The 23,257-nt window shown below is 44.2% G+C and overlaps 1 protein-coding gene across 2 annotated transcripts in view; it reads right to left on the reverse strand.

The window, feature by feature from the left end:
• Positions 1 to 22,470, reverse strand: part of LOC308321922 (unconventional myosin-Ic-like) — a 63,580-nt gene extending 41,110 nt beyond the window's left edge. The window contains exons 1-2 of one of the 2 annotated variants that reach the window (XM_080773023.1): positions 22,269 to 22,470; positions 20,400 to 20,682 (exon numbers count right to left, since the gene is read on the reverse strand). In XM_080773023.1, coding sequence (XP_080629149.1) covers positions 20,400 to 20,480 — 81 coding nt within the window. In that variant the 5' untranslated portion in view covers positions 20,481 to 20,682; positions 22,269 to 22,470. Of the gene's footprint in view, positions 1 to 14,981; positions 15,116 to 20,399; positions 20,683 to 22,268 lie in introns of those variants that run through there. The other variant, XM_080773024.1, reaches the window with a different exon arrangement.
• Between the last annotated feature and the right edge of the window lie 787 nt (positions 22,471 to 23,257).

The raw sequence follows: 23,257 nt of genomic DNA on the forward strand, positions 1-23,257 counted from the left end.
CACGCAACCTCGTCAGGTATGTGACTGACTGACTGACTGACTGGCTGGCTGACTGAAGCCAAGTGTCCTTACCCTGACCTTACATTTCCACCAATCCCTCTCTCTCACACACACTGAATACAGTACAGTATTACAACAACACACACACACACACACACACACACACACACACACACAGAATACAGTACAGTATTACAACACACACACAGGTTCTGTTCCAGCTCTTCTCTGATTGGTTCCCACCGACTGTTCACTTCCTGTCCCAAATATACTGTTTGTGTGTGTGTGTGTGTGTGTGTGTGTGTGTGTGTGTGTGTGTGTGTGTGTGTGTGTGTCGTCTGGTGAAGTCGCATGCGGCCGTGAATCCGTGGGAAAATCTCTCTCTCTCTCTCTGGTAGAGTGACATTGGGTCTCTCTCTCTCTCTGGTAGAGTGACATTGGGTCTCTCTCTCTCTCTGGTAGAGTGACATTGGGTCTCTCTCTCTCTCTCTCTCTGGTACAGTGACATTGGGTCTATCTCTCTCTCTCTGGTAGAGTGACATTGGGTCTCTCTCTCTCTGGTAGAGTGACATTGGGTCTCTCTCTCTCTCTCTCTGTCTGTGTCCCAAATGGAGATCTCTGTGTGTGTCTGTCTGTCTGTCTGTCTGTCTGTCTGTGTATTGAGTTTGTGTTTATAATGTATTGTAATTCTGCAAACTGTTAATAAATACTTCAACCAAACAATCAATGTTAAAAAAAAAGAAAAAAACTTTGTACATTTGATACATTTGTGTACAAACTGTACTGTACTGGTGGCTATAACGCTAATCTAGCTGATCTTTTGGCTACAAAAATACAGTATATATAAAATGTATTATGGGAGGGGGGAGGGGAGGGGAGGGGGGGGAGGAGTAAGATTTGGGGCCCTAATTCAAGACACTGAACAGAACTCTCACACTCTCTCTCTCTCTCACACACACACACACACACACACACACACACACACACACACACACACACACACACACACACAGTAAGGGTTAATGCTGGCTGAACTTTAGCACTCATAACGATAAGATAACACATTAGAACATATTCCATGACTGACGAGGTCAAGTATTAATGCACACACACACACACACACACACACACACACACACACACACACACACACACACACACACACACACACACACACACACACACACACACACACACACACACACACACAGAAATTAAATAAATAAATAGATGTGTGATGTCAGAGCAAAGGAATGTCATATACATGTGGGCAGAGAGAGAGAGAGAGACATAGGGTTACCATAGAGAGAGAGAGAGAGAGAGAGAGAGAGAGAGAGAGACATAGGGTTACCATACAGAGAGAGAGAGAGAGAGAGAGACATAGGGTTACCATAGAGAGAGAGAGAGAGAGAGAGAGAGAGAGAGACATAGGGTTACCATAGAGAGAGAGAGAGAGAGAGAGAGAGGATATTTTTTTAACTTTTTAACAAACACACTTTCCAGTTTCCACTGTGGAGCTGCTTTTGTTACGAAGGCATTTCCTAAAGTGGCCGCACGTGCGTGCACGCGCGCGCGCACACACACACACACATACGCACACACACACACACACACACACACACACACACACACACACACACACACACACACACACACACACACACACACACACACAGAAGTGTGATCCCTGGTAGAATGGCATGTGTGTGAGAGCTAGTTCTTTTCTAACTGTATTTTTTTTATCCCACGATTTCTGTAACCTTTTCATCCTAAGCATGGGGAGAGCCATGAACTGACCTCATGCTTCCTTCTATGCATGAGGAGTCCAAGCTGCTCCTTTACACCCGACAGGGGGGAAGTTTCCCTGGTTGGACGTATAGCGCGTGGAAGGAACACGTTATTCCAACCAGTTCCTTTCCCCTCCATCAGGCGCCCCGGCTGGCCAGGGGGAAGTTGTAACCAGGATTACTGCATGTTTTTGTGAGGTAACCTACCCTAGGGGACACGGGGAGAACATGTGAGGGTACCTACCCTAGGGGACACGGGGAGAACATGTGAGGGTACCTACCCTAGGGGACACGGGGAGAACATGTGAGGGTACCTACCCTAGGGGACACGGGGAGAACATGTGAGGGTACCTACCCTAGGGGACACGGGGAGAACATGTGAGGGTATCTACCCTATAGGGGACACGGGGAGAACATGTGAGGGTACCTACCCTAGGGGACACGGGGAGAACATGTGAGGGTATCTACCCTATAGGGGACACGGGGAGAACATGTGAGGGTACCTACCCTAGGGGACACGGGGAGAACATGTGAGGGTACCTACCCTAGGGGACATGGGGAGAACATGTGAGGGTACCTACCCTAGGGGACACGGGGAGAACATGTGAGGGTACCTACCCTAGGGGACACGGGGAGAACATGTGAGGGTACCTACCCTAGGGGACACGGGGAGAACATGTGAGGGTACCTACCCTAGGGGACACGGGGAGAACATGTGAGGGTACCTATACCCTAGGGGACACGGGGAGAACATGTGAGGGTACATGTGAGGAGAACACAGGGAGAGCTTAGAAAATAACTGATTTACAAGCTCACAACTATTTTCGTCACACACAAAACACTTTACTGACTAAAACTATAGACTAAAACATTTCAGATGATTATTCAAAAGGTGGACTTGAAATAATAATAATAGATTTAGATTTTAGATAGATTTAATAGATTTAAATAAAACATACATTTTAATTAAAGTGTCACAATGTTTCCACATTGATGCTAATTACTAATGTAATTAATTGTAGTGTGGACGCAATGGGAATTCCATTATGTCCCAACCCCCCCCCCCCCACACACACACACACACACACACACACACCCCCACATACACACCCCCCCCCACACACACACACACACACACACATACACACACACCCACATTCCTGGGAGAAGAGATGCACATGCGCGTTGCAACATCATCGGAATCTTCTCTGTAACATCCTCACGGTTGTTGCAACAACACATGGAACGCACGCACACGCACACACACACACACACACACACACACACACAGCTAAGTGCTAAAAGCTATTTCCTGAGATGGAAACACAGTCTGTTAGAGCCATTCTCTATTTATGATCATTTGCATTTAATCTGATATCTATTGCCTGCTATATGTATTGTTTATTTTGTGGTCATTTAAATTATAATTAAGCTATGAATTTGATGGCTTGAATGGAGGTTTCCCCTCCCCTTTTTGTGAAATGATTTGTAGGTGCTAGGCACCTGATGACATATAGGTGACTCCCTGCTGGGAGAGAAGGTAGAATGGACTCCCTGCTGGGAGAGAATGTGATAGACGGGGAAGCGTCACAGTTTGTTGACCGCGCCTCACAGGCTCTTTTTGTTTATTTGAATACAAAGTTTATGTTATAAGAAGGAGAAATAAATATGATTTGTTCTGACAAAACAAGCCGATCTCCATGAGTATTTTGAATCAAGAAGAGAGGCGACGCGAGTTATATAACAACAATAGACTGCAACACCACCCCGACCAACAGTGGCCTTATTTGTTTGCTAAGAAAGGCCACGATATTAGTCAACAAACTCCGCATGGTGCGGTAGTAAAGGACGGCAACATTTCACAACTATACAAGCGGCTTGGAAACGGCGACATTGACGGCAACCTCACCTTGGACTTGAAGTTGTTTCCCCAACGGGCCGTGAGTAGTAGCCTAGCCCAAGGCTATAAAAACAAAGGAGCTGCTGCTCAAATTATGAATGAAATGTCGCGCCGATGCGCTGTTGCTTTATTGGAGTGAATTAAACGAAAAGCAAATGTTGCGCGCTGATGCGCTGTTGTGAAGTGGATGCGCTGAAATTAATTGGAACGAAAAATAAATGCTGCGCTGATGTTGGGAAATAATAAAATGGATGCTTTGAAATGAAACTAAATGAAAAGCAAAATGAAATGAAGGAATGCTTTGCATAACTGAGAAATCAAATCAAAGGGAGGTTCTCAAATAAAATCTTTGATCGAACTCAAACTGTGTGGAGAACGTTATATTTAACAATATGGATGAGGAGGTTTCTGTTGACCCCGCCGCGGCGGAGGATGATGTTAAATCACTATGTGGAACGCGCAGAGGGAAACTTGGTGTTTGCACTCGTAAAATGAGAGAGGTTCAAACTTTACTGGTACCGGGTGGAAATGTGAAAGAGGTTAATAATGATGTTGCCTCATTTAAAATGTCACTGGATGAATTCGTTTACTATCATGGGTTGGTTCAAAATCTCCTGTCTCACGAGACAAAGAAGGAGGATAATGATACATGGTATGAACCAAAACTAACTGTGTTTCACGAGTTCTTGGATGAAGTTGACACATGGGTAAATGAACAAAACCAACAAATGACCGTGGAACCCCATGACAGTGCCTCAAATGTATCAAATGAGTCAAAACGATCAAAAGCAAAATCAACTAAATCTACCACTTCGTCAGTCAAGGCAACCCGTCTCAGGGCTGAGACAGAGAAGGCTGCACTCCTTATAAGGGCATCAACATTAAAGGGAAAGCAGGCTCTAGAAAACAGACTGGAACAAATGGAACTGGATATCAGCCTGGCTGAATATGACGCCAAATTAAAGATCTTGGCGGATTTTGAATCCAGTTCACAACCACCATCAGAACTGCTTAAATCACAACCACAAATGCCACAGTCAAAATCACATGATGCCATGAATGATTATTATGAAAGTAAAACCAAAAATGCAAATGCAACAGTTGACCCAGCTGAGCCATTTCCAGTCAATCCAAACCCGGCTTATTCACTTGGAGCCAGACAAAAAACAACATCTCAAGGAATGTCAAACCGTGGCCCAGGGCCACCAGCACCAGCACCACCAGTATCAACTCACAGGACCCAACAGCAGCAACCAATGAAATTTGGGACAGGAACTGGAGTGTCAAACAATGACAACTTCTTGACTGTAATACAGAGGCAAAATGAGATTGCTGATTTACTGATTGTTCAGCAAAAAATGACATCACTTCCCTCTATAGAAATCCCAGTTTTCGATGGCGACCCTCTAAATTACCAGGCATTTATGAGGTCATTTGAGCATTGTATTGAGGAAAAAACAAAAAGCCGCCAAGATAGGCTATATTACTTGGAACAATATACCTCTGGGCCTTGCAAAGAATTGGTTAGGAGCTGTCTTCACATGAATGCTAATGAAGGCTACATTCAGGCCAAAACCCTGTTAAAGAAGCATTTTGGTGATGACATGAAGATTGCAAGTGCCTATATGGAAAAAGCTCTGAATTGGAACTCTATTAAAGCAGAGGATGGAGATGCATTGCACTGTTATGCGCTTTATCTGAGAGGCTGCTGTAATGCAATGAGAGATTTGGAGGATATAGAGGAGCTGGATAAGAACTCTAACCAGAAACTGATCGTGTCCAAGCTGCCTTATAAATTAAGGGAAAAATGGAGAGCAACAGCTTGTGACATTTTGGAACAGACTCATAGGAGAGTCAGATTGACCAACTTGGTTAAATTTATGGAGAAGCAGGCTAGTATACTGCAAGACCCGCTTCACGGTGACATTAATGACTCACCTGCCAATGTGAAGACTTCAAGACCCAGAACTGCTGCGGAGTCTAAATCTAGCAGATCTACAGGCAGGGGGAGTAGTTTTGCTACTACAGTGGCAGTGCCTGACAACAAAGCTGAAAAGTCACCCAGCAAAAGCAACATGCTGTCTGGTGGATACGACTCCTCATGTCTCTACTGTACAGGCAAGCATCCTTTATCTGAATGTCAGAAACTGAATGCACAGGAGCATGAAATTAAAGTTCAGTTTTTCAGAGAAAAGGGCCTATGCTTCGGATGTTTAAGAGTAGGACATTTGGGTCGTAATTGTAGACGAAGAATGACCTGTCAGATTTGTGATGGCAAACACCCTACTATTCTGCACAGAGCCAAACCAGAGATGGCCAAATCTAATAGAGCAGAACAGCATGTGAGGCAGGAGGAAACATCGTCTGTCACCATCGCTCTGGTGTCACTTGAAGAGGGTGAAAGAACCGGGGCTGGTAAAGACTGCATACTTCCTATAGTTCCAGTTCACGTGAAACTTGGCAGTGGAAATAGAAGTGTACTCACCTACGCCTTCCTGGACCCAGGTAGTACAGATACATTCTGTACAGAGAAGCTCATGAGGCAGCTTAATGCTAAAGGACGCAGAACTGAAGTTCTCCTGCAGACTATGGGAACAGAGAAAACTGTGAAAAGCTTCGAGTTGACCGGTCTAGAAGTAAGCAATATGGAAGGGGGTACATACCTAACATTGCCCAAGCTTTACACCCAAGACAAGATACCTGTTACAAAAAGAAACATACTTGCCCAGACGGATCTTGATAAATGGCTTTATCTGCAGGAGATAAAGGTCAGAGAAATTGATGCTGATGTGGAGCTTCTCATTGGAGTGAATACCCCAAAGGCTATGGAGCCATGGAAAATCATCAACAGTCAGAAGAACGGCCCCTACGCAGTGAAGACATTGTTAGGATGGGTGGTGAACGGACCACTTCATGCTTCCACTGCTGTGGATGAGAAACCTATGGCCTTAGTGAATCGCATCTCAATTATTCACATTGAGAACCTTCTCAAAGAACAATATGCTCATGACTTCCCAGAGAAGGAGTATGATGAGAAAAGGGAGATGTCGGTTGATGACAGAAAGTTCACACAGATTGCATCCAGTTCTGTTACACTCAAAGACGGTCACTACCACTTACCTTTGCCACTTCATGATCAGAATACCATCATGCCGAACAACTACCAAATGGCTGAACAACGAGCATTGTACCTCAAAAAGAAATTAAAAAGGGATGAGGTCTATGCAGCCGAGTATAAAGAGTTCATGAGTGACATCATCAGGAAAGGATATGCGGAAAAGGTACCACCAGAAGAGCTACACCAGGAGAATGGCAAACTGTGGTACATACCACACCATGGTGTCTACCATAAACGCAAGAAAACTATCCGTGTGGTCTTCGACTGTGCATCATCCTATAAAGGTACATCACTCAACAAGGTACTCCTTCAGGGCCCCGATCTAGCCAACTCGCTCATTGGTGTTCTGCTCAGGTTCCGGCAGGAACCCATCGCTGTTATGGCAGATATTGAGGGCATGTTCCACCAAGTGCGTGTTAACGAAGAGAATGTAAACCTGCTCAGATTTCTGTGGTGGCCAGATGGCGACACCAGCAAAAGTTTGGAGGAGTACAGAATGAGAGTTCATCTCTTCGGCGCTGTATCTTCTCCGACCTGTGCCAACTTTGCTTTGCAAAAGACTGCAGATGACAACCGTGAGAAATTCGATCCAGAAATAGCTGACACAGTCAAATCAAATTTCTACGTCGATGATTGTCTCAAGTCTGTAGCGACGGAGAAACGCGCTATACAGCTCGTTAAAGACCTGAGACAAATCTGCTCTCTAGGTGGATTCAAATTGACCAAGTGGGTTAGTAATAGTCGAGAGGTTCTGGCATCTATCCCTAACGATGACAAGGCAAAACAAATCAAGAATTTGGATCTTGACAGGGAGAAGCTGCCTAATGAAAGAGCCCTCGGTCTGTACTGGGACATTGAGAGTGACATATTCAGTTTTCGTGTTGCCGTTAACAACAGCACCCTTACCAGAAGGTCAATTCTCTCTACTACCAGCTCAGTGTATGATCCCCTTGGTCTCCTTGCACCGTTCATCTTGAAGGCGAAGCAAATCCTTCAGCAGCTCTGTAAGGACAAATATGGATGGGATGAGGTTGTTCCAGTGGAACTGTCAAAACCATGGCAGCAATGGCTCAAAGATCTAGACCAGCTGTCCAGGTTTCGAATGGACAGATGTGTGAAACCAAAAAACTTTGGTCAAGTTGAAACTGCAGTATTGCACCACTTTAGTGATGCAAGCGAACAAGGTTATGGAACTGCAAGTTACCTGAGGCTCACAAATAGCAAAGATGAAGTTCACATCGCCTTTGTGATGGGGAAATCAAGAGTCACTCCTCTTAAAGTGATAACGATTCCCAGATTGGAACTCACTGCGGCGACACTGGCTGCAAGGATGGACAAAATGCTTCGATCAGAGCTCCAAATAGAGCTCCAGCCATCCATCTTCTGGACTGACAGCCAGTCTGTGTTGAAATATCTGCGAAACAAGACCAGGAGGTTCCACACCTTTGTGGCCAACCGGATTGCAGTGATCCATAACCTGTCAGAAGTTAGCCAGTGGAGGTTTGTCGACACCAAACAAAATCCCGCTGATGATGCATCGCGAGGACTGAACATTGACTCCTTCCTCAGCTCTGAAACATGGCTTCAAGGACCAGAGTTCCTAGGAAAATCTGAAGCACAATGGCCAAGGACTCCAGAGTTTGGATCCGTCCTCTCAGAGGACCCTGAAGTTAGGAAAGAAGCAATTGTTTCCAGTATCGTCACCAATACGACAGACAAAACTCCAACAAGCAAGCTCATTGAGTACTACTCGTCATGGCACAGCCTGAAGAGAGCTGTAGCCTGGATGATGAAAATAAAGAAACTTCTTCTGGAGATGACTCAGAAGAGGAAAGAGACTTACTCACTCAGGTCAAGTCACAAAGTAAAGTCACTGAAGGACCAGTTGCTTCGGTTGAAAATGGCTTCAACCCATGCACTTTCAATGGAGGACTTGGAAAATGCTGAAAACGCCATTATTGGCTACGAGCAAAGACAGCATTTCAAGGAGGAAATGTCCTCACTGGAGAGAAGAAAACGGTGCAGTAAAGGAAGCTCCATTTACAAGCTGGACCCTGTCATTGACTCTGGAATTCTGAGAGTGGGAGGAAGGATTAGGAGGATGGCTATGCCAACTGAGATCAAACATCCAATGATCCTACCTAAACTTTCTCATGTCTCTAAATTGATAATGAACCGCATTCACCAACAAGTTGGACATGCTGGAAGAGGGCACATGCTCTCTAAACTTCACCAGAAGTATTGGCTGTCCGGTGCAAATTCTTCAGCAAGGAAGATCATCAGGAACTGTGTTTTCTGCAGACGACTACAGGCCAAAGCCGGTGAGCAGAAAATGGCCGATCTCCCCTTAGATCGCATAACCCCTGATCTTCCCCCGTTCACCCATGTGGGTATAGACTACTTTGGGCCCATCGAGGTGAGACGTGGCCGTGTTCATGTCAAGAGGTGGGGAGTAATCTTTACTTGCCTAGTAAGCCGTGCTGTTCATCTGGAAGTTGCCAGTCACCTGAATACAGATGCATGCATTAATGCTCTTCGTAGGTTCATCTGTCGCAGAGGCTCAGTGAAAACCATCAGGTCAGATCATGGTACCAATTTCATTGCAGCACAAAAGGAGTTGGAGGAATCCGTGAAACCGCTGAACAACGACAAAATACAGAAAACTCTGCTCAAAAAAGGAATTGACTGGATATTCAACCCTCCCTCAGGACCTCACCACGGTGGAGTGTGGGAGCGGCTAATTCGACTGGTCAAAAAGATTCTCTATTCAGTCCTGAAAGAACAAATCCTGGACGATGATGCTCTACACACAATCTTGTGTGAGGTCGAGGCTGTGATGAATGATAGGCCCATCACAACAGTGACAAACGACCCAAACGATTTGGAACCCCTCACACCAAATCATCTGCTCCAGTTGAGAACAAACCCAATCATGCCCCCAGGGCTGTTTCACAAAGATGACCAATATTCAAGGAGGAGATGGAGGCAGGTACAATACCTCGCCGACCTGTTTTGGAAACGTTGGACCAGGGAATATGTTCCACTTATGCAGGAACGTCACAAATGGAATGAAATCAGGAGAAATTTCAACCCTGGAGATCTGGTTGTCATCGTCGATGACAACGCACCGAGAAACTCGTGGCCCCTGGGACGAGTCGTCAAGACCCTTCCAGGACCTCAAGGACTTGTCCGTAGCGTCTTGGTAAAAACCAAGACCAACGTCATTCAAAGACCCGTCACCAAGCTCTGTCTGCTCTTGGAGGCAGCCGACTGAGCCTACTAAGCCCCTTCTTCTGGTCAAGTGCACCTCTGACTAGTGGATATGGACCTTAGACTCTTGTCCCCCCCCCCCGTCCCCCCCCCGAACAACGCACACATACACACACACATTCATACACACACTCGCTTGGATCGTACAGACTTTGGTCGCTTGAACTACGGACTTGGATACGCAAAGAAGAAACAATAATGAACTTGATTATGCATATTATATGCGGAGGACAGACGTCCTATGTTTTCTTTTGAATGGCTCCGTAATTATTTGGTAATTGCTTTGTAATAAGCAATTCGGGGCTGGTATGTTAGAGCCATTCTCTATTTATGATCATTTGCATTTAATCTGATATCTATTGCCTGCTATATGTATTGTTTATTTTGTGGTCATTTAAATTATAATTAAGCTATGAATTTGATGGCTTGAATGGAGGTTTCCCCTCCCCTTTTTGTGAAATGATTTGTAGGTGCTAGGCACCTGATGACATATAGGTGACTCCCTGCTGGGAGAGAAGGTAGAATGGACTCCCTGCTGGGAGAGAATGTGATAGACGGGGAAGCGTCACAGTTTGTTGACCGCGCCTCACAGGCTCTTTTTGTTTATTTGAATACAAAGTTTATGTTATAAGAAGGAGAAATAAATATGATTTGTTCTGACAAAACAAGCCGATCTCCATGAGTATTTTGAATCAAGAAGAGAGGCGACGCGAGTTATATAACAACAATAGACTGCAACACCACCCCGACCAACAGTGGCCTTATTTGTTTGCTAAGAAAGGCCACGATACAGTCGGTCTCACCATATTAAAAAAATCACACCTGTGTGAAGTGAGTGGCGCTCTTATCATCATAAGTCTCATGTGTCTGAATCAGTGTTGATTTTGTCGACTAAAACTAAGATGTCCGTCGACCTTTTTTCACTGATACTAAATGAAAAATATGATGACTAAAACTAAGACTAAATATAGTGACAACATGTCCCTTCCTAACATGTTAGGAAGGGACTAGTGGACAAGAGATCCGGTACACTTTTTTTTACACTTGGTTGCATGCTGAAAATAGCAGATCTACAAGCTGAAATGCTCATAGAACATGTCATGGTAGGGGTTCAATGCCTTGCTCAAAGGGCACTTCCAACGGTAATTTTAACGCGCCGGATCCGGGGATACGAACTATAGCGACCTTTCCGATATCAAGACCGCTCCGCAAACCGTTCGGCCACCGCTGCCTGGAGCAGGTTGGGACGCTCGTGTTGCCTTCTCTCACAGGCACAGATCGGACTTTTTACGGGGACAGGTTTTAGTCGGGTCGGTCGGTCCCTGTGGGAGACGGCAGCACGTCTTAATTGTTCCAGTGCCTGGAGAATGGACAGGCATAGCGGCGAGTAGCTCTGGTTCATAGCCCACCTCCTGTCCCTTATTATGGTAAAGTCGGGTAGTGTACACTGTTTATCCCATGTGTCTGACTCTGTGTTGACTGTGTACGTCGCCTCGGCTAAAAACACAAGGGAAGCCCGTCTTGTGTTGCGCCGTACGACCTGTTGCATCAGCATGCTAAAGAAATAGCTGATCTGCAAGCTCACAATGTCGCCTCTGCGACACGTTGTGAGCTAGTAGATCGGCTATTTTCGGCACGCGTAAAAATGGAGGATGAGACGTTCAGAAACCTTTGCCTTCACAGTACAGTGTACAGTACACAGACAGTACACAGACAGACAGTGTACAGTACAAGCATCAGCTGTCACTCACAAGTTGAAAAGAGATGTGGCGTCATTATTTTTCACATGGCCCATAATATGACGAGACAGAATCAAAATGCAAAAGGATTAGGCCTACAGATTCAGTGGCATTTCACATTGCAAAGGGTGCAGGAAGAGTGGGCACCTAAACTCAATTCAAATTGGCCATTTGTTCGAAAATGTTTTTTTAAAGAATTAATTTGGACATAATTGTAAACGTTTTCACTTGTTTAATCCCAAAGGGGATTTATCTTTCTTTGTTTAAAAGGATCCCTGGCCAGACAAATATGCCTTAAAACACTATACTTGCCCTCTATATCTAAAAAAGATCTTTCATATAAATAGAGAATCTTTCACTCAATAGGAACTACTCCTGTCCAAGTTGAGGATGTCATATGACATACTGTATGTCCATGTGTGGTCCAGCCTCAGGGAATGTATGGAATGCACATGCTAATAAAAAAGTATTTAAATATTGCTTTGATGCTCATATTATTCTTAGGAAGTATTGAGTTGTTTTATTAGCATATGCATTCCATAGGGCTGGACTAGCTCTGGTCCATAGCCTTACTGCTTAGGGCTATGGACGCGCACGCACGCACGCACGCACGCACGCACACGCACGCACACATGCACACGCATGCACACATGCACGCACGCACACATGCACGCACACGCACGCACACATGCACGCACGCACGCACGCCAGTTTTGTGCGCCAACAAATATAGCCTATCTACAAGCTCGCAACACGGTGTGAGCTTGTAGATCTGATAGTTGTACAGCTCTAGGCTTGAATTGTAAAGGATAGCATTCAGTGTGAGTTTAACGTCAATATTCAGTGTGAGTTTAACGTCAATATTCAGTGTGAGTTTAACGTCAATATTCAGTGTGAGTTTAACGTCAATATTCAGTGTGAGTTTAACGTCAATATTCAGTGTGAGTTTAACGTCAATATTCAGTGTGAGTTTAACGTCAATATTCAGTGTGAGTTTAACGTCAATATTCAGTGTGAGTTTAACGTCAATATTCAGTGTGAGTTTAACGTCAATATTCAGTGTGAGTTTAACGTCAATATTCAGTGTGAGTTTAACGTCAATATTCAGTGTTAGTGTTGCACTACAACCAACCACGAGGACTTTATGTTGACACAAAGCACTAAACCATCATAATAATAATAATAAAGCAACACAAAATGACCTTTCTGACGTAGAATAATTAACTCAGAGAGATACCGTGTTCATCAGGGGTTCCCAAAGTGGGGTCCGGGGACCCCCAGTGGTCCTTGAGGGAGTTCCAGGGGGTCCCCAGCTAAATGATAGTTTGGAACCAAAAGGACCCTTATGGGTCTGGGGTCCCAGAGATAGAAATGCCATTAAATGGGGGTCCGTATAGACTAATGCACGTCAAACTGGGGGTCCTTAAACTAGTTGAGAATCACTGCTAGAGCTGTGATAAAAACACTTCTCTTATGACATAATATCTCTTCAAATGGGGGTCCCTGACATAATATCACTTCAAATGGGGGTCCCTGACATAATATCACTTCAAATGGGGGTCCCTGACATAATATCACTTCAAATGGGGGTCCCTGACATAATATCACTTCAAATGGGGGTCCCTGACATAATATCACTTCAAATGGGGGTCCCTGGCATAATGTCTCTTCAAATGGGGGTCCCTGGCATAATAGCACTTCAAATGGGGGTCCCTGGCATAATAGCACTTCAAATGGGGGTCCCTGGCATAATAGCACTTCAAATGGGGGTCCCTGACATATCTCTTCAAATGGGGGTCCCTGGCATATCTCTTCAAATGGGGGTCCCTGGCATATCTCTTCAAATGGGGGTCCCTGGCATATCTCTTCAAATGGGGGTCCCTGGCATAATAGCACTTCAAATGGGGGTCCCTGACATATCTCTTCAAATGGGGGTCCGTAGGGGCGGGGCTAATGAGTGTCAATTTAGGGGGTCCTTGACATGAACACGTGTGGGAACCACTGTTTATATTACATTATATACAATTATACTCTGTTTATATTGTAACTATTATTGTAGTATTATGCAGTGTTCATAGTGTACATTAATAATGTGTAGTTATGATAACAGCAGTGTTTCCAGTGACTCATGGTCACACAGACAAGATAAAGGTTTACAACAAACAAACACTGCAGACTGGCAACACACACACAGTACACTTTGTAACAACTGCAAACACTTTGTAAACAACTGCAAACACTTTGTAAACAACTACAAACAGCACTTTACAAACAACTAAAAATACAGACACTTTGTAACAGCGTGGGACACAAAGTGACATAATGTAACACAAGGTTAACACTTCGCCACAACTGTGGCAACATTTGTACCAAAGTAGCAACAGCCGTCTGTCTGCCGGTCGGGTGGAAACAGCCGGCTAGGTTATAGAGGTAGCTCTGGTCCATAGCCTCCTACTTCTATGGACCAGAGCTAGGTTAGAGGTAGCTCTGGTCCATAGCCTCCTATATGGACCAGAGCTAGGTTAGAGAGGTAGCTCTGGTCCATAGCCTCCTACTTCTATGGACCAGAGCTAGGTTAGAGGTAGCCCCGACACGGTCCATCAGTCCCTCCGCCATTCTGGAGCTCTGAGGGACTGTACCGGCCGGGCTACCTCCAACCTAGCCCCGGTATAGTCCCTCGATCGGTCCCTCCGTTGTTGGAGCCCCAGAGGGCGGAGGGTCTCCGTACCGAGGCTAGGAGGGTCCCCGTAGCGGGGCTATCCGTACCGGGGCTAGGAGGTTAGAGAGAGACTATATAGCTCTGGTCCATTAGAGCTATGGACCAGAGCTAGAGAACCTCTCGGAACCCCCTGGGTCAGCCCAATCCGAACCGAACCGGGCTGTCTAAAAAAAATGTCATAAATTTCAGTACCATTATGGGTTCTGCTTGTATAGAGAGATACAAGACAAGCATGGCGGAGAAGCAACGCTACACTTTGATTTATAACTTTATAAATACATCCATGTATAAACTATACAACACGTTCCTGCTATTAGCACATGTTACACTAACACACACACACACACACACACACACACACAGACACGTATTAAAGTCTGTGGTCAAACCGAGTGGAAACAAGAAAGAAGCAACTCTTTATGACTTTTAGAGAGAGGAGAGTTCCTACCTTTACACCGCGGAGGACTGTCTCTCTAGGCGGGGCTGGGCTGCTCGCCGGGCGGACACAACTCTCTGCTCTGCTCGCTAGGACGAAAATAACAATACGAAATAGAGTCCCGGTTGATCCTGGCGGGGCTATAGACAGGTCCTTACTGTGATTGTCTGTCTGCCTGTCTGTCTGTCTGTCTGTCTGTCTGTCTGCCCGGCAGAGAGACTGAAGTTCACACACAGAGAAATAGCTCTCCCTTATCAAATATCCCTCTCTCTCTCTCTCTCTCTCAGTTAATGTGTAACTATTTAATTAATAGTTCCACAGCCTACATATATATATATATATATACATATACATATGTATCATACATACAGGGTGTTTCTCGCTGACCACGTGACCAGAAGGAGAAAATAGAAATGTAGTCAAAGTTTAAAAAACTAAAAAAGTTGATCCTACTTTTCCCTTTTTTTCAGATCCCTGAAGAACCAGGAAGTAAGTCTCGCTCTCGCTCTCTCTCTCTCTCTCTCTCTCTCTCACACACACCCATATGCCCAAACCACCCCCCCCCTGTACCCACATAGCCCACATAGCCCACATACCAGCACACACACACACACACACACACACACACACACACACACACACACACACACACACAGACTTAAACTTATATTTAATTTAAACACAGGTTATATATATATATATATATTCATAGCCCATTTTTATTTGTATTTATTTTCACTAAACTGTAATCCTGGGCTCTACCCTCACTCTGTCAACCTGGGGAGAGCAACGGACTGACCTCATGCTTCCTTCTATGCATGAGGAGTCCAAGTTGCTTCTTTTCACCTGACAGGATGGGGAGAGTTTCCCCGGTTTGACGTATCGCGTGGAAGGAACACGTTATTCCAACCAGTTCCTTTCCCCTCCATCAGGCGCCCCGGCTGGCCAGGGGGAGGCAGTATAGAGACCAGTTCCTTTCCCCTCCATCAGGCGCCCCGGCTGGCCAGGGGGAGGCAGTATAGAGACCAGTTCCTTTCCCCTCCATCAGGCGCCCAGGCTGGCCAGGGGGAGGCAGTATAGAGACCAGTTCCTTTCCCCTCCATCAGGCGCCCCGGCTGGCCAGGGGGAGGCAGTAAAGAGACCAGTTCCTTTCCCAAATGGACCCTTACGGGTCTGTGACTCTGAGAGTGTAACACATGGAACCAAATGGACCCTTACCGGTCTGTGACTCTGAGAGTGTAACACATGGAACCAAATGGACCCTTATGGGTCTGTGACTCTGAGAGTGTATAACACATGGAACCAAATGGACCCTTACGGGTCTGTGACTCTGAGAGTGTAACACATGGAACCAAATGGACCCTTACCGGTCTGTGACTCTGAGAGTGTAACACATGGAACCAAATGGACCCTTACGGGTCTGTGACTCTGAGAGTGTAACACATGGAACCAAATGGACCCTTACGGGTCTGTGACTCTGAGAGTGTAACACATGGAACCAAATGGACCCTTATGGGTCTGTGACTCTGAGAGTGTGACACATGCATGGAAACAAAACTGGTCCATTTGGTTACATTTGTACTCTCAGGGTCAAGGAGGGGACCTTTAAATGTAAAAAGGTTTCAGAACCATTTGGACATATACAGCAAGACAATCAAGATAAAACAATGTAGCCTATAAATAAATATTGAATATAAATATGAATTAAATAAAGGTGTAAACAGAGCTGAGGAAGATTCTAAAAGAATGTCTTAGATTAAATCCTAACATTTTTCTGTAAAACCTCATGTTTCTATATCAGTGGTTCTCACAGGGTTAAACCTCATGTTTCTATATCAGTGGTTCTCACAGGGTTAAAACCTCATGTTTCTATATCAGTGGTTCTCACAGGGTTAAACCTCATGTTTCTATATCAGTGGTTCTCACAGGGTTAAAACCTCATGTTTCTATATCAGTGGTTCTCAACCGATTTAATGTCAAGGACCCCCAGAGTCTGTATTTGGCCGCGGACCCCACATCTGAAAATATGTTGTTCCAGGGACCCCCCCCCCCCCCCCTCCTTCGCTCTGAAATAATATATATTCAAAGATTTGTGGCACGTATTCACGATAAAAAAAGCAGACCTACAAGCTCATAGCGGCACTCGCGACTCTCTGCCGCACTATGAGCTTGAAGATCTGCTATTTTTCAACGGCTAAACGCTAAGGTATAGCATAATGCTTGAAGCACCAAAAGGCGTTCCCGTCCAGAATTGGGTAATTCTACTACTTTGTGACACTATAAACAGAGACGTTAGCTTTATGCTGTTGTTGAACGTTGACTCTGTCTCCCCCTGCTGTCGACACTCTGCTACTGCAGCCTGCATGAGGCTATAGCAGCCATGACGTCAGGTGGGGGGATGGGTTTATAAAAGGGTGTGGCAACAGCACGCACACACACACACACACACACACACACACACACACAGACAGGAGTAAAGTTCAACTCTCGTTTCGTCTAAAGAATGTTAAGAAACAGGCAGGCAGACAGGCAGGCAGGCAGGCAGGCAGACAGACAGACAGACAGACAGACAGACAGGTTATGTAATGTTTGACCTCTGTGACAAACTGGACTGTAATGACGAGAGGAGAAGGCAAGGAGGGGAAGAGGTGTGTGTGTGTGTGTGTGTGTGTGTGTGTGTGTGTGTGTGTGTGTGTGTGTGTGTGTGTGTGTGTGTGTGTGGAACAGAACATTCCACAGCTCCATTTTTGGTCATCACGCATCATCGATGACCTTTGTGACCTCTGTGAATCCCCCCCCCCCCCCCATCATAAATATCAGATCTACAAACTGCCACTCTTTAACTCATGTCTAACTCTGAGAGTGTAACACATGCATGGAACCAAATGGACCCTTACGGGTCTGTAACTCTGAGAGTGTAACACATGGAACCATGAAATGGACCCTTATGGGTCCCCCACAGTGCTGGGGCCCCTACAGTGGGGCCTCCACAGTACAGTACAGTACAGTACAGTACAGTACAGTACAGTACAGTACAGTACAGTACAGTACAGTACAGTACAGTACAGTACAGTACAGTACACAGCATGTGCACTTAAGCCCCTCCAGCTGATCCAAAATGCCGCAGCTCGCTTGGTCTTCAACCAGCCAAAATTCTCACATGTCTCCCCCCTGCTCCGCTCCCTCCACTGGCTCCCGGTCGCTGCCCGCACAGAATACAAAACTCTGATGCTGGCATTCAAAGCAACCAAAGGTATGGCTCCCCCATCTCACAAGTATGATTGAACCCTACAAACCCTCCCGCGCGCTCAGATCAGCCGACGCAGGGAAGCTGGAAGTACCCTCACTAAAAACGCCGGGACAACAACGCTCCACACGTCCCAAACTCTTCTCCCTTCTGGCTCCAAAACTGTGGAATGTACTTCCCATTGCAGTCAGAACTGCAGCATCACTCCCAATATTCCGCCGTAGTCTGAAAACCCACCTTTTCAGACTCCATCATGGCCCATAGCACTTACCCCACCCCCTTAGATAGCATTTCTGTAGACTTTTGTTCTTGCTTAATGTAAGTCGCTCTGGATTAAGAGCGTCTGCTAAATGCCTAAATTGTAAATTGTACTACTGTACAATTTACAACTGATCTTTCACACATTCAAGGCAGTAGGCCTTAAAATAATTGATATAAATATTGCTGTGAATCTCTGTGGGGTCAAATGAAACCCATCCCACTCATGTGTTAATGATATGTTAATGATATGTTAATGATATGTTAATTAAACCCATCCCACTCATGTGTCCCATAATGTGGTCGTAGTTCTGTAAAGTCCATGTACTGTCCCTTTAAAACCACGCCCACTGAATCATCATTAGACAGGAAGTATTGTTCAACAACCAGGAAGTGACACGACTCAGCACGGTGACAACACAGATCTATAAATAGATGGTAAAGATTCAACCCCGACTATAAATAGATCTACAAGCTCCCAAGCTTGTAGATCTGCCAATTTACAATATCTAAACTAACACTGACTACAGGCTACATCAAGTGGTTCCAAGGACCCCCAAATTGACCCTAATAAGCTCGGTGGACCCCCATTTGAAGAGATATTCCAGGGACCCCCCATTTGAAGAGATATTCCAGGGACCCCCCATTTGAAGAGATATTCCAGGGACCCCCCATTTGAAGAGATATTCCAGGGACCCCCATTTGAAGAGATATTCCAGGGACCCCCATTTGAAGAGATATTCCAGGGACCCCCCATTTGAAGAGATATTCCAGGGACCCCCCATTTGAAGAGATATTCCAGGGACCCCCATTTGAAGAGATATTCCAGGGACCCCCCATCTAGCCGTGATTCTCAACCCGTTACATTTCAAGGACCCCCAGTTTGACATGAATCAGGGCTGTGGACCCCCCATTTAGTGACATTTCTGTCTCTGGGACCCCCGATTCATATATTGTAAAACCAGTGTAAAGCTAACCCTAACAAAGCTTTGACCCGTCAGCGCAAAATGTGATGAGGTTTTATGGTGAATTCCTGTTCTGTTCTTTAACTACATAGAAGTGTCTATTTGTACGTCTCTAAATGTCTTGACGAATTGAACATGGTGGACCCTGTTGTAAACAAGTGTAATGCTTTATGGTGTCGTCCACTCACAGTTAACAGTCTTTGTATTTGGTTTGTGCTTGAAATGTTACTGTAATTCTGCAAACTGTTAATAAATATTTCAATCAATCAATCAATCAACCAACCAATCAATGAATCAATCAATCAAAGGTCAGCGGGCACATTTGGGCAAGTGGCCGAATTTATAGCTTCAGTGATGGCAAGAATCACGTTAAAGGAGAATTCCATACTAAAAGGCTTTCTTACCTTTCTTTGTAGTCGTTACGTCCCCACCAAAAGAGGTCCAGGTGTTATTTTGTGCAAAAGCTCCTTATTGGTTGTTTTCCCTACCATAAGCCCTACATGAATTGCATTGAATTGAATGGGAATTGAATGGGGCTATGGGGTGTTAAGGTGCTAATTCGCTTATTTCCATCGCTCAAAATTATAATTTCTTTGTATATATCCTCTCTTCATAATGTAAATAATATCCCAAGCGGCACACTTTACTACTTCTTTCGATGGAAATAAGCGAATTAGCACAACACCCCATAGCCCCATACAATTCCCATTCAATGCAATGCAATTCATTGAGGGCTTATGGTAGGGAAAATAGCCAATAAGGAGTTTTTGCACAAAAAAACACCTGGACCTCTTTGGTGGGGACGTAACAACTACAAAGAAAGGTAAGAAAGATAAGAAAGCATTCTAGCATGGAATTCTCCTTTAAACCACACCCTCTATTGCTTAAGTAGAGGTATAGTTTATGTAAGTATAGGTACAGAACTATAGTTTATATAGAACTATAGTTTATAGAACTAACCTTACATCCGTACTCTCCGGTCTTTCCAGGTGAAAGGATGATTTCCCCCGTGGGAATCAACTGGATCTTCAATTCCATCATGTCTGTCTGTCTGTCTGTCTGTCTGTCTGTCTGTCTGTGTGTCTGAGTGTCTGTCTGTCTGTCTGAGTGTCTGTCTGTCTGTCTGTCTGTCTGTCTGTCTGTCTGTCTGTGTGTCTGTCTGTCTGTCTGTCTGTCTGTCTGTGTGTCTGAGTGCCTGTCTGTCTGTCTGTCTGTCTGTCTGTCGTGTCGATCAGGAAAGACTCTGTCACGACAAAAAAAAAGAAAGTGGATTAATTGTCGTACAAATAATAATATGCGATTATTAACGATGTAATTGTTTAGCCTTTAATCATTTAATCATCATTTAATCATCATTTAATTGGAACATTTCGTAACGCTATACATTATTAAACCTTTCTATGCTTTGTAATAAAACCTTGGCCAGATATCATGACAGAACGATTACGTTAGTATATTTATTAATACTTACAATAAACAGTTAAAATATTAAAGTTATAGTTTAATATAGTTAAAACCTCTTTATGGTGATTTCCTGTTCTAAGTGTCTATTTGTACGTCTCTAAATGTCTTGATGAATTGAACATGGTGGACCCTCTTGTAAACAAGTGTAATGCTTAATTGGGTCGTCCACTCACAGTTAACAGTCTTTGTATTGAGTTTGTGCTTGAGATGTACTGTAATTCTGCAAACTGTTAATAAATATTTAAATGTACTGTAATTCTGAAAACTGTTAATAAATATTTAAATGTACTGTAATTCTGCAAACTGTTAATACATATTTAAATGTACTGTAATTCTGCAAACTGTTAATACATATTTAAATGTACTGTAATTCTGCAAACTGTTAATTAATATTTAAATGTACTGTAATTCTGCAAACTGTTAATACATATTTAAATGTACTGTAATTCTGCAAACTGTTAATACATATTTAAATGTACTGTAATTCTGCAAACTGTTAATACATATTTAAATGTACTGTAATTCTGCAAACTGTTAATACATATTTAAATGTACTGTAATTCTGCAAACTGTTAATTAATATTTAAATGTACTGTAATTCTGCAAACTGTTAATACATTCATGGCCTACATGGTGACACGCTGTAAGCTCAGCTCAGTAGATCAGCCGTTAGATTTCTGCTATTCTTTAAATTCAAACAACCAATCGGAGCGCTCGTTACATTATACGTTCTTATATTCAGTCTTAAAGTCAAACAGCTGACAGTAAGAAGCATTCCGATAGGTCAAACAGCTCTGACAGTGTAAGAAGCATTCTGATAGGCCAAACATTTCCGTATGGATAAATGCTGTAAAGGTTAATATATTATATTTATGTATGTAATGTAAATCAGTGGTTCCCTTGTGGGAGTTCCAGGGGGTCCGGGGACCCCCAGGGGTCCTTGAGGGAGTTCCAGGGGGTCCCCAACCTCCTCCCTGGTTCCAAACTGTCATTCAAGTTTGGAACCAAATGGACCCTTATACGGGTCTGTGACTCTGAGAGTGTAACACTAGATTACGCCAATAGATTATATTTACTGTAGGTAATATAAATACTATTGGTCCATAGATTATATTTACTGTAGGTAATATAAATACTATTGGTCCATAGATTATATTTACTGTAGGTAATATGAATACTATTGGTCCATAGATTATATTTACTGTAGGTAATATGAATACTATTGGTCCATAGATTATATTTACTGTAGGTAATATGAATACTATTGGTCCATAGATTATATTTACTGGGTAATTATAGAGATTATAAAGATTATATTGAAGCATGGGTAATTATGCATAATAAAGATATATAAATGTAACTTACTTTAAATTGACGGAGGCAGATCTCCTTCCTGTTCCAAGAGAAGCTTTTTGTTTTCATTAAACTAAAAGTTTAATCTGAGAAACAAATTAAAATAATCCGAGAGGAATTGAGCTTCAATTAAAATATTAAAATATTAAAATATTAAGCTTTCATTTTATAAAAATAATCTGGGAAACGGAGCTTTCAGCGTGTCGACTGACAGAGAGCTGGATGTTAACTGAACACTGTGCACACACACACACACACACACACACACACACACACACACACACACAGAGGATGTAGCTGGCCCTGGTCAGCGGATCAACAGGGAGGATGTTGGCTCCTCAACCCTGAACAAGATGTGTGTGTGTGTGTGTGTGTGTGTGTGAGATACATGTTAACCCAATCTGTCTATTCAATAAACACTTTATGCTGATATCATTACTTACTACACGTGCGCACGCGCACACACACACACACACACACACACACACACACACACACACACACACACACACACACACACACACACACACACACACACACACACACACACACACACACACACACAGGGTTTACTCCTGGAACCCAGCATATCCTGTCTCAAGACATTCCCAGGTACACACCCTGTGTGTGTGTGTGTGTGGTGCTCTGACACGCGTTCTCACCACACGCCTTCTAAAAACAAACAGCTCTCTAGAACTGGATTTCCTGAACCCCCCCCCCCCCCCACACACACACACACACACACACACAGGTGATAATCACCTTAGAAATACCCCCAGTATGTGATAATCACCTTAGAAATACCCCCAGACAGACAGACAGACAGGCAGGCAGACAGGCAGACGGACGGGCGGACGGACAGGCAGGCAGGCAGGCAGGCAGACAGACAGACAGACAGGCAGGCAGACAGACAGACAGACAGACAGACAGACAGACAGACAGACAGACAGACAGACAGACAGACAGGCAGGCAGACAGACAGACAGACAGACAGGTCTGTG

This window comes from Protomyctophum bolini (genome assembly GCF_963924005.1).
Source record: "Protomyctophum bolini genome assembly, chromosome: 9".
NCBI lineage: Eukaryota > Metazoa > Chordata > Actinopteri > Myctophiformes > Myctophidae > Protomyctophum > Protomyctophum bolini.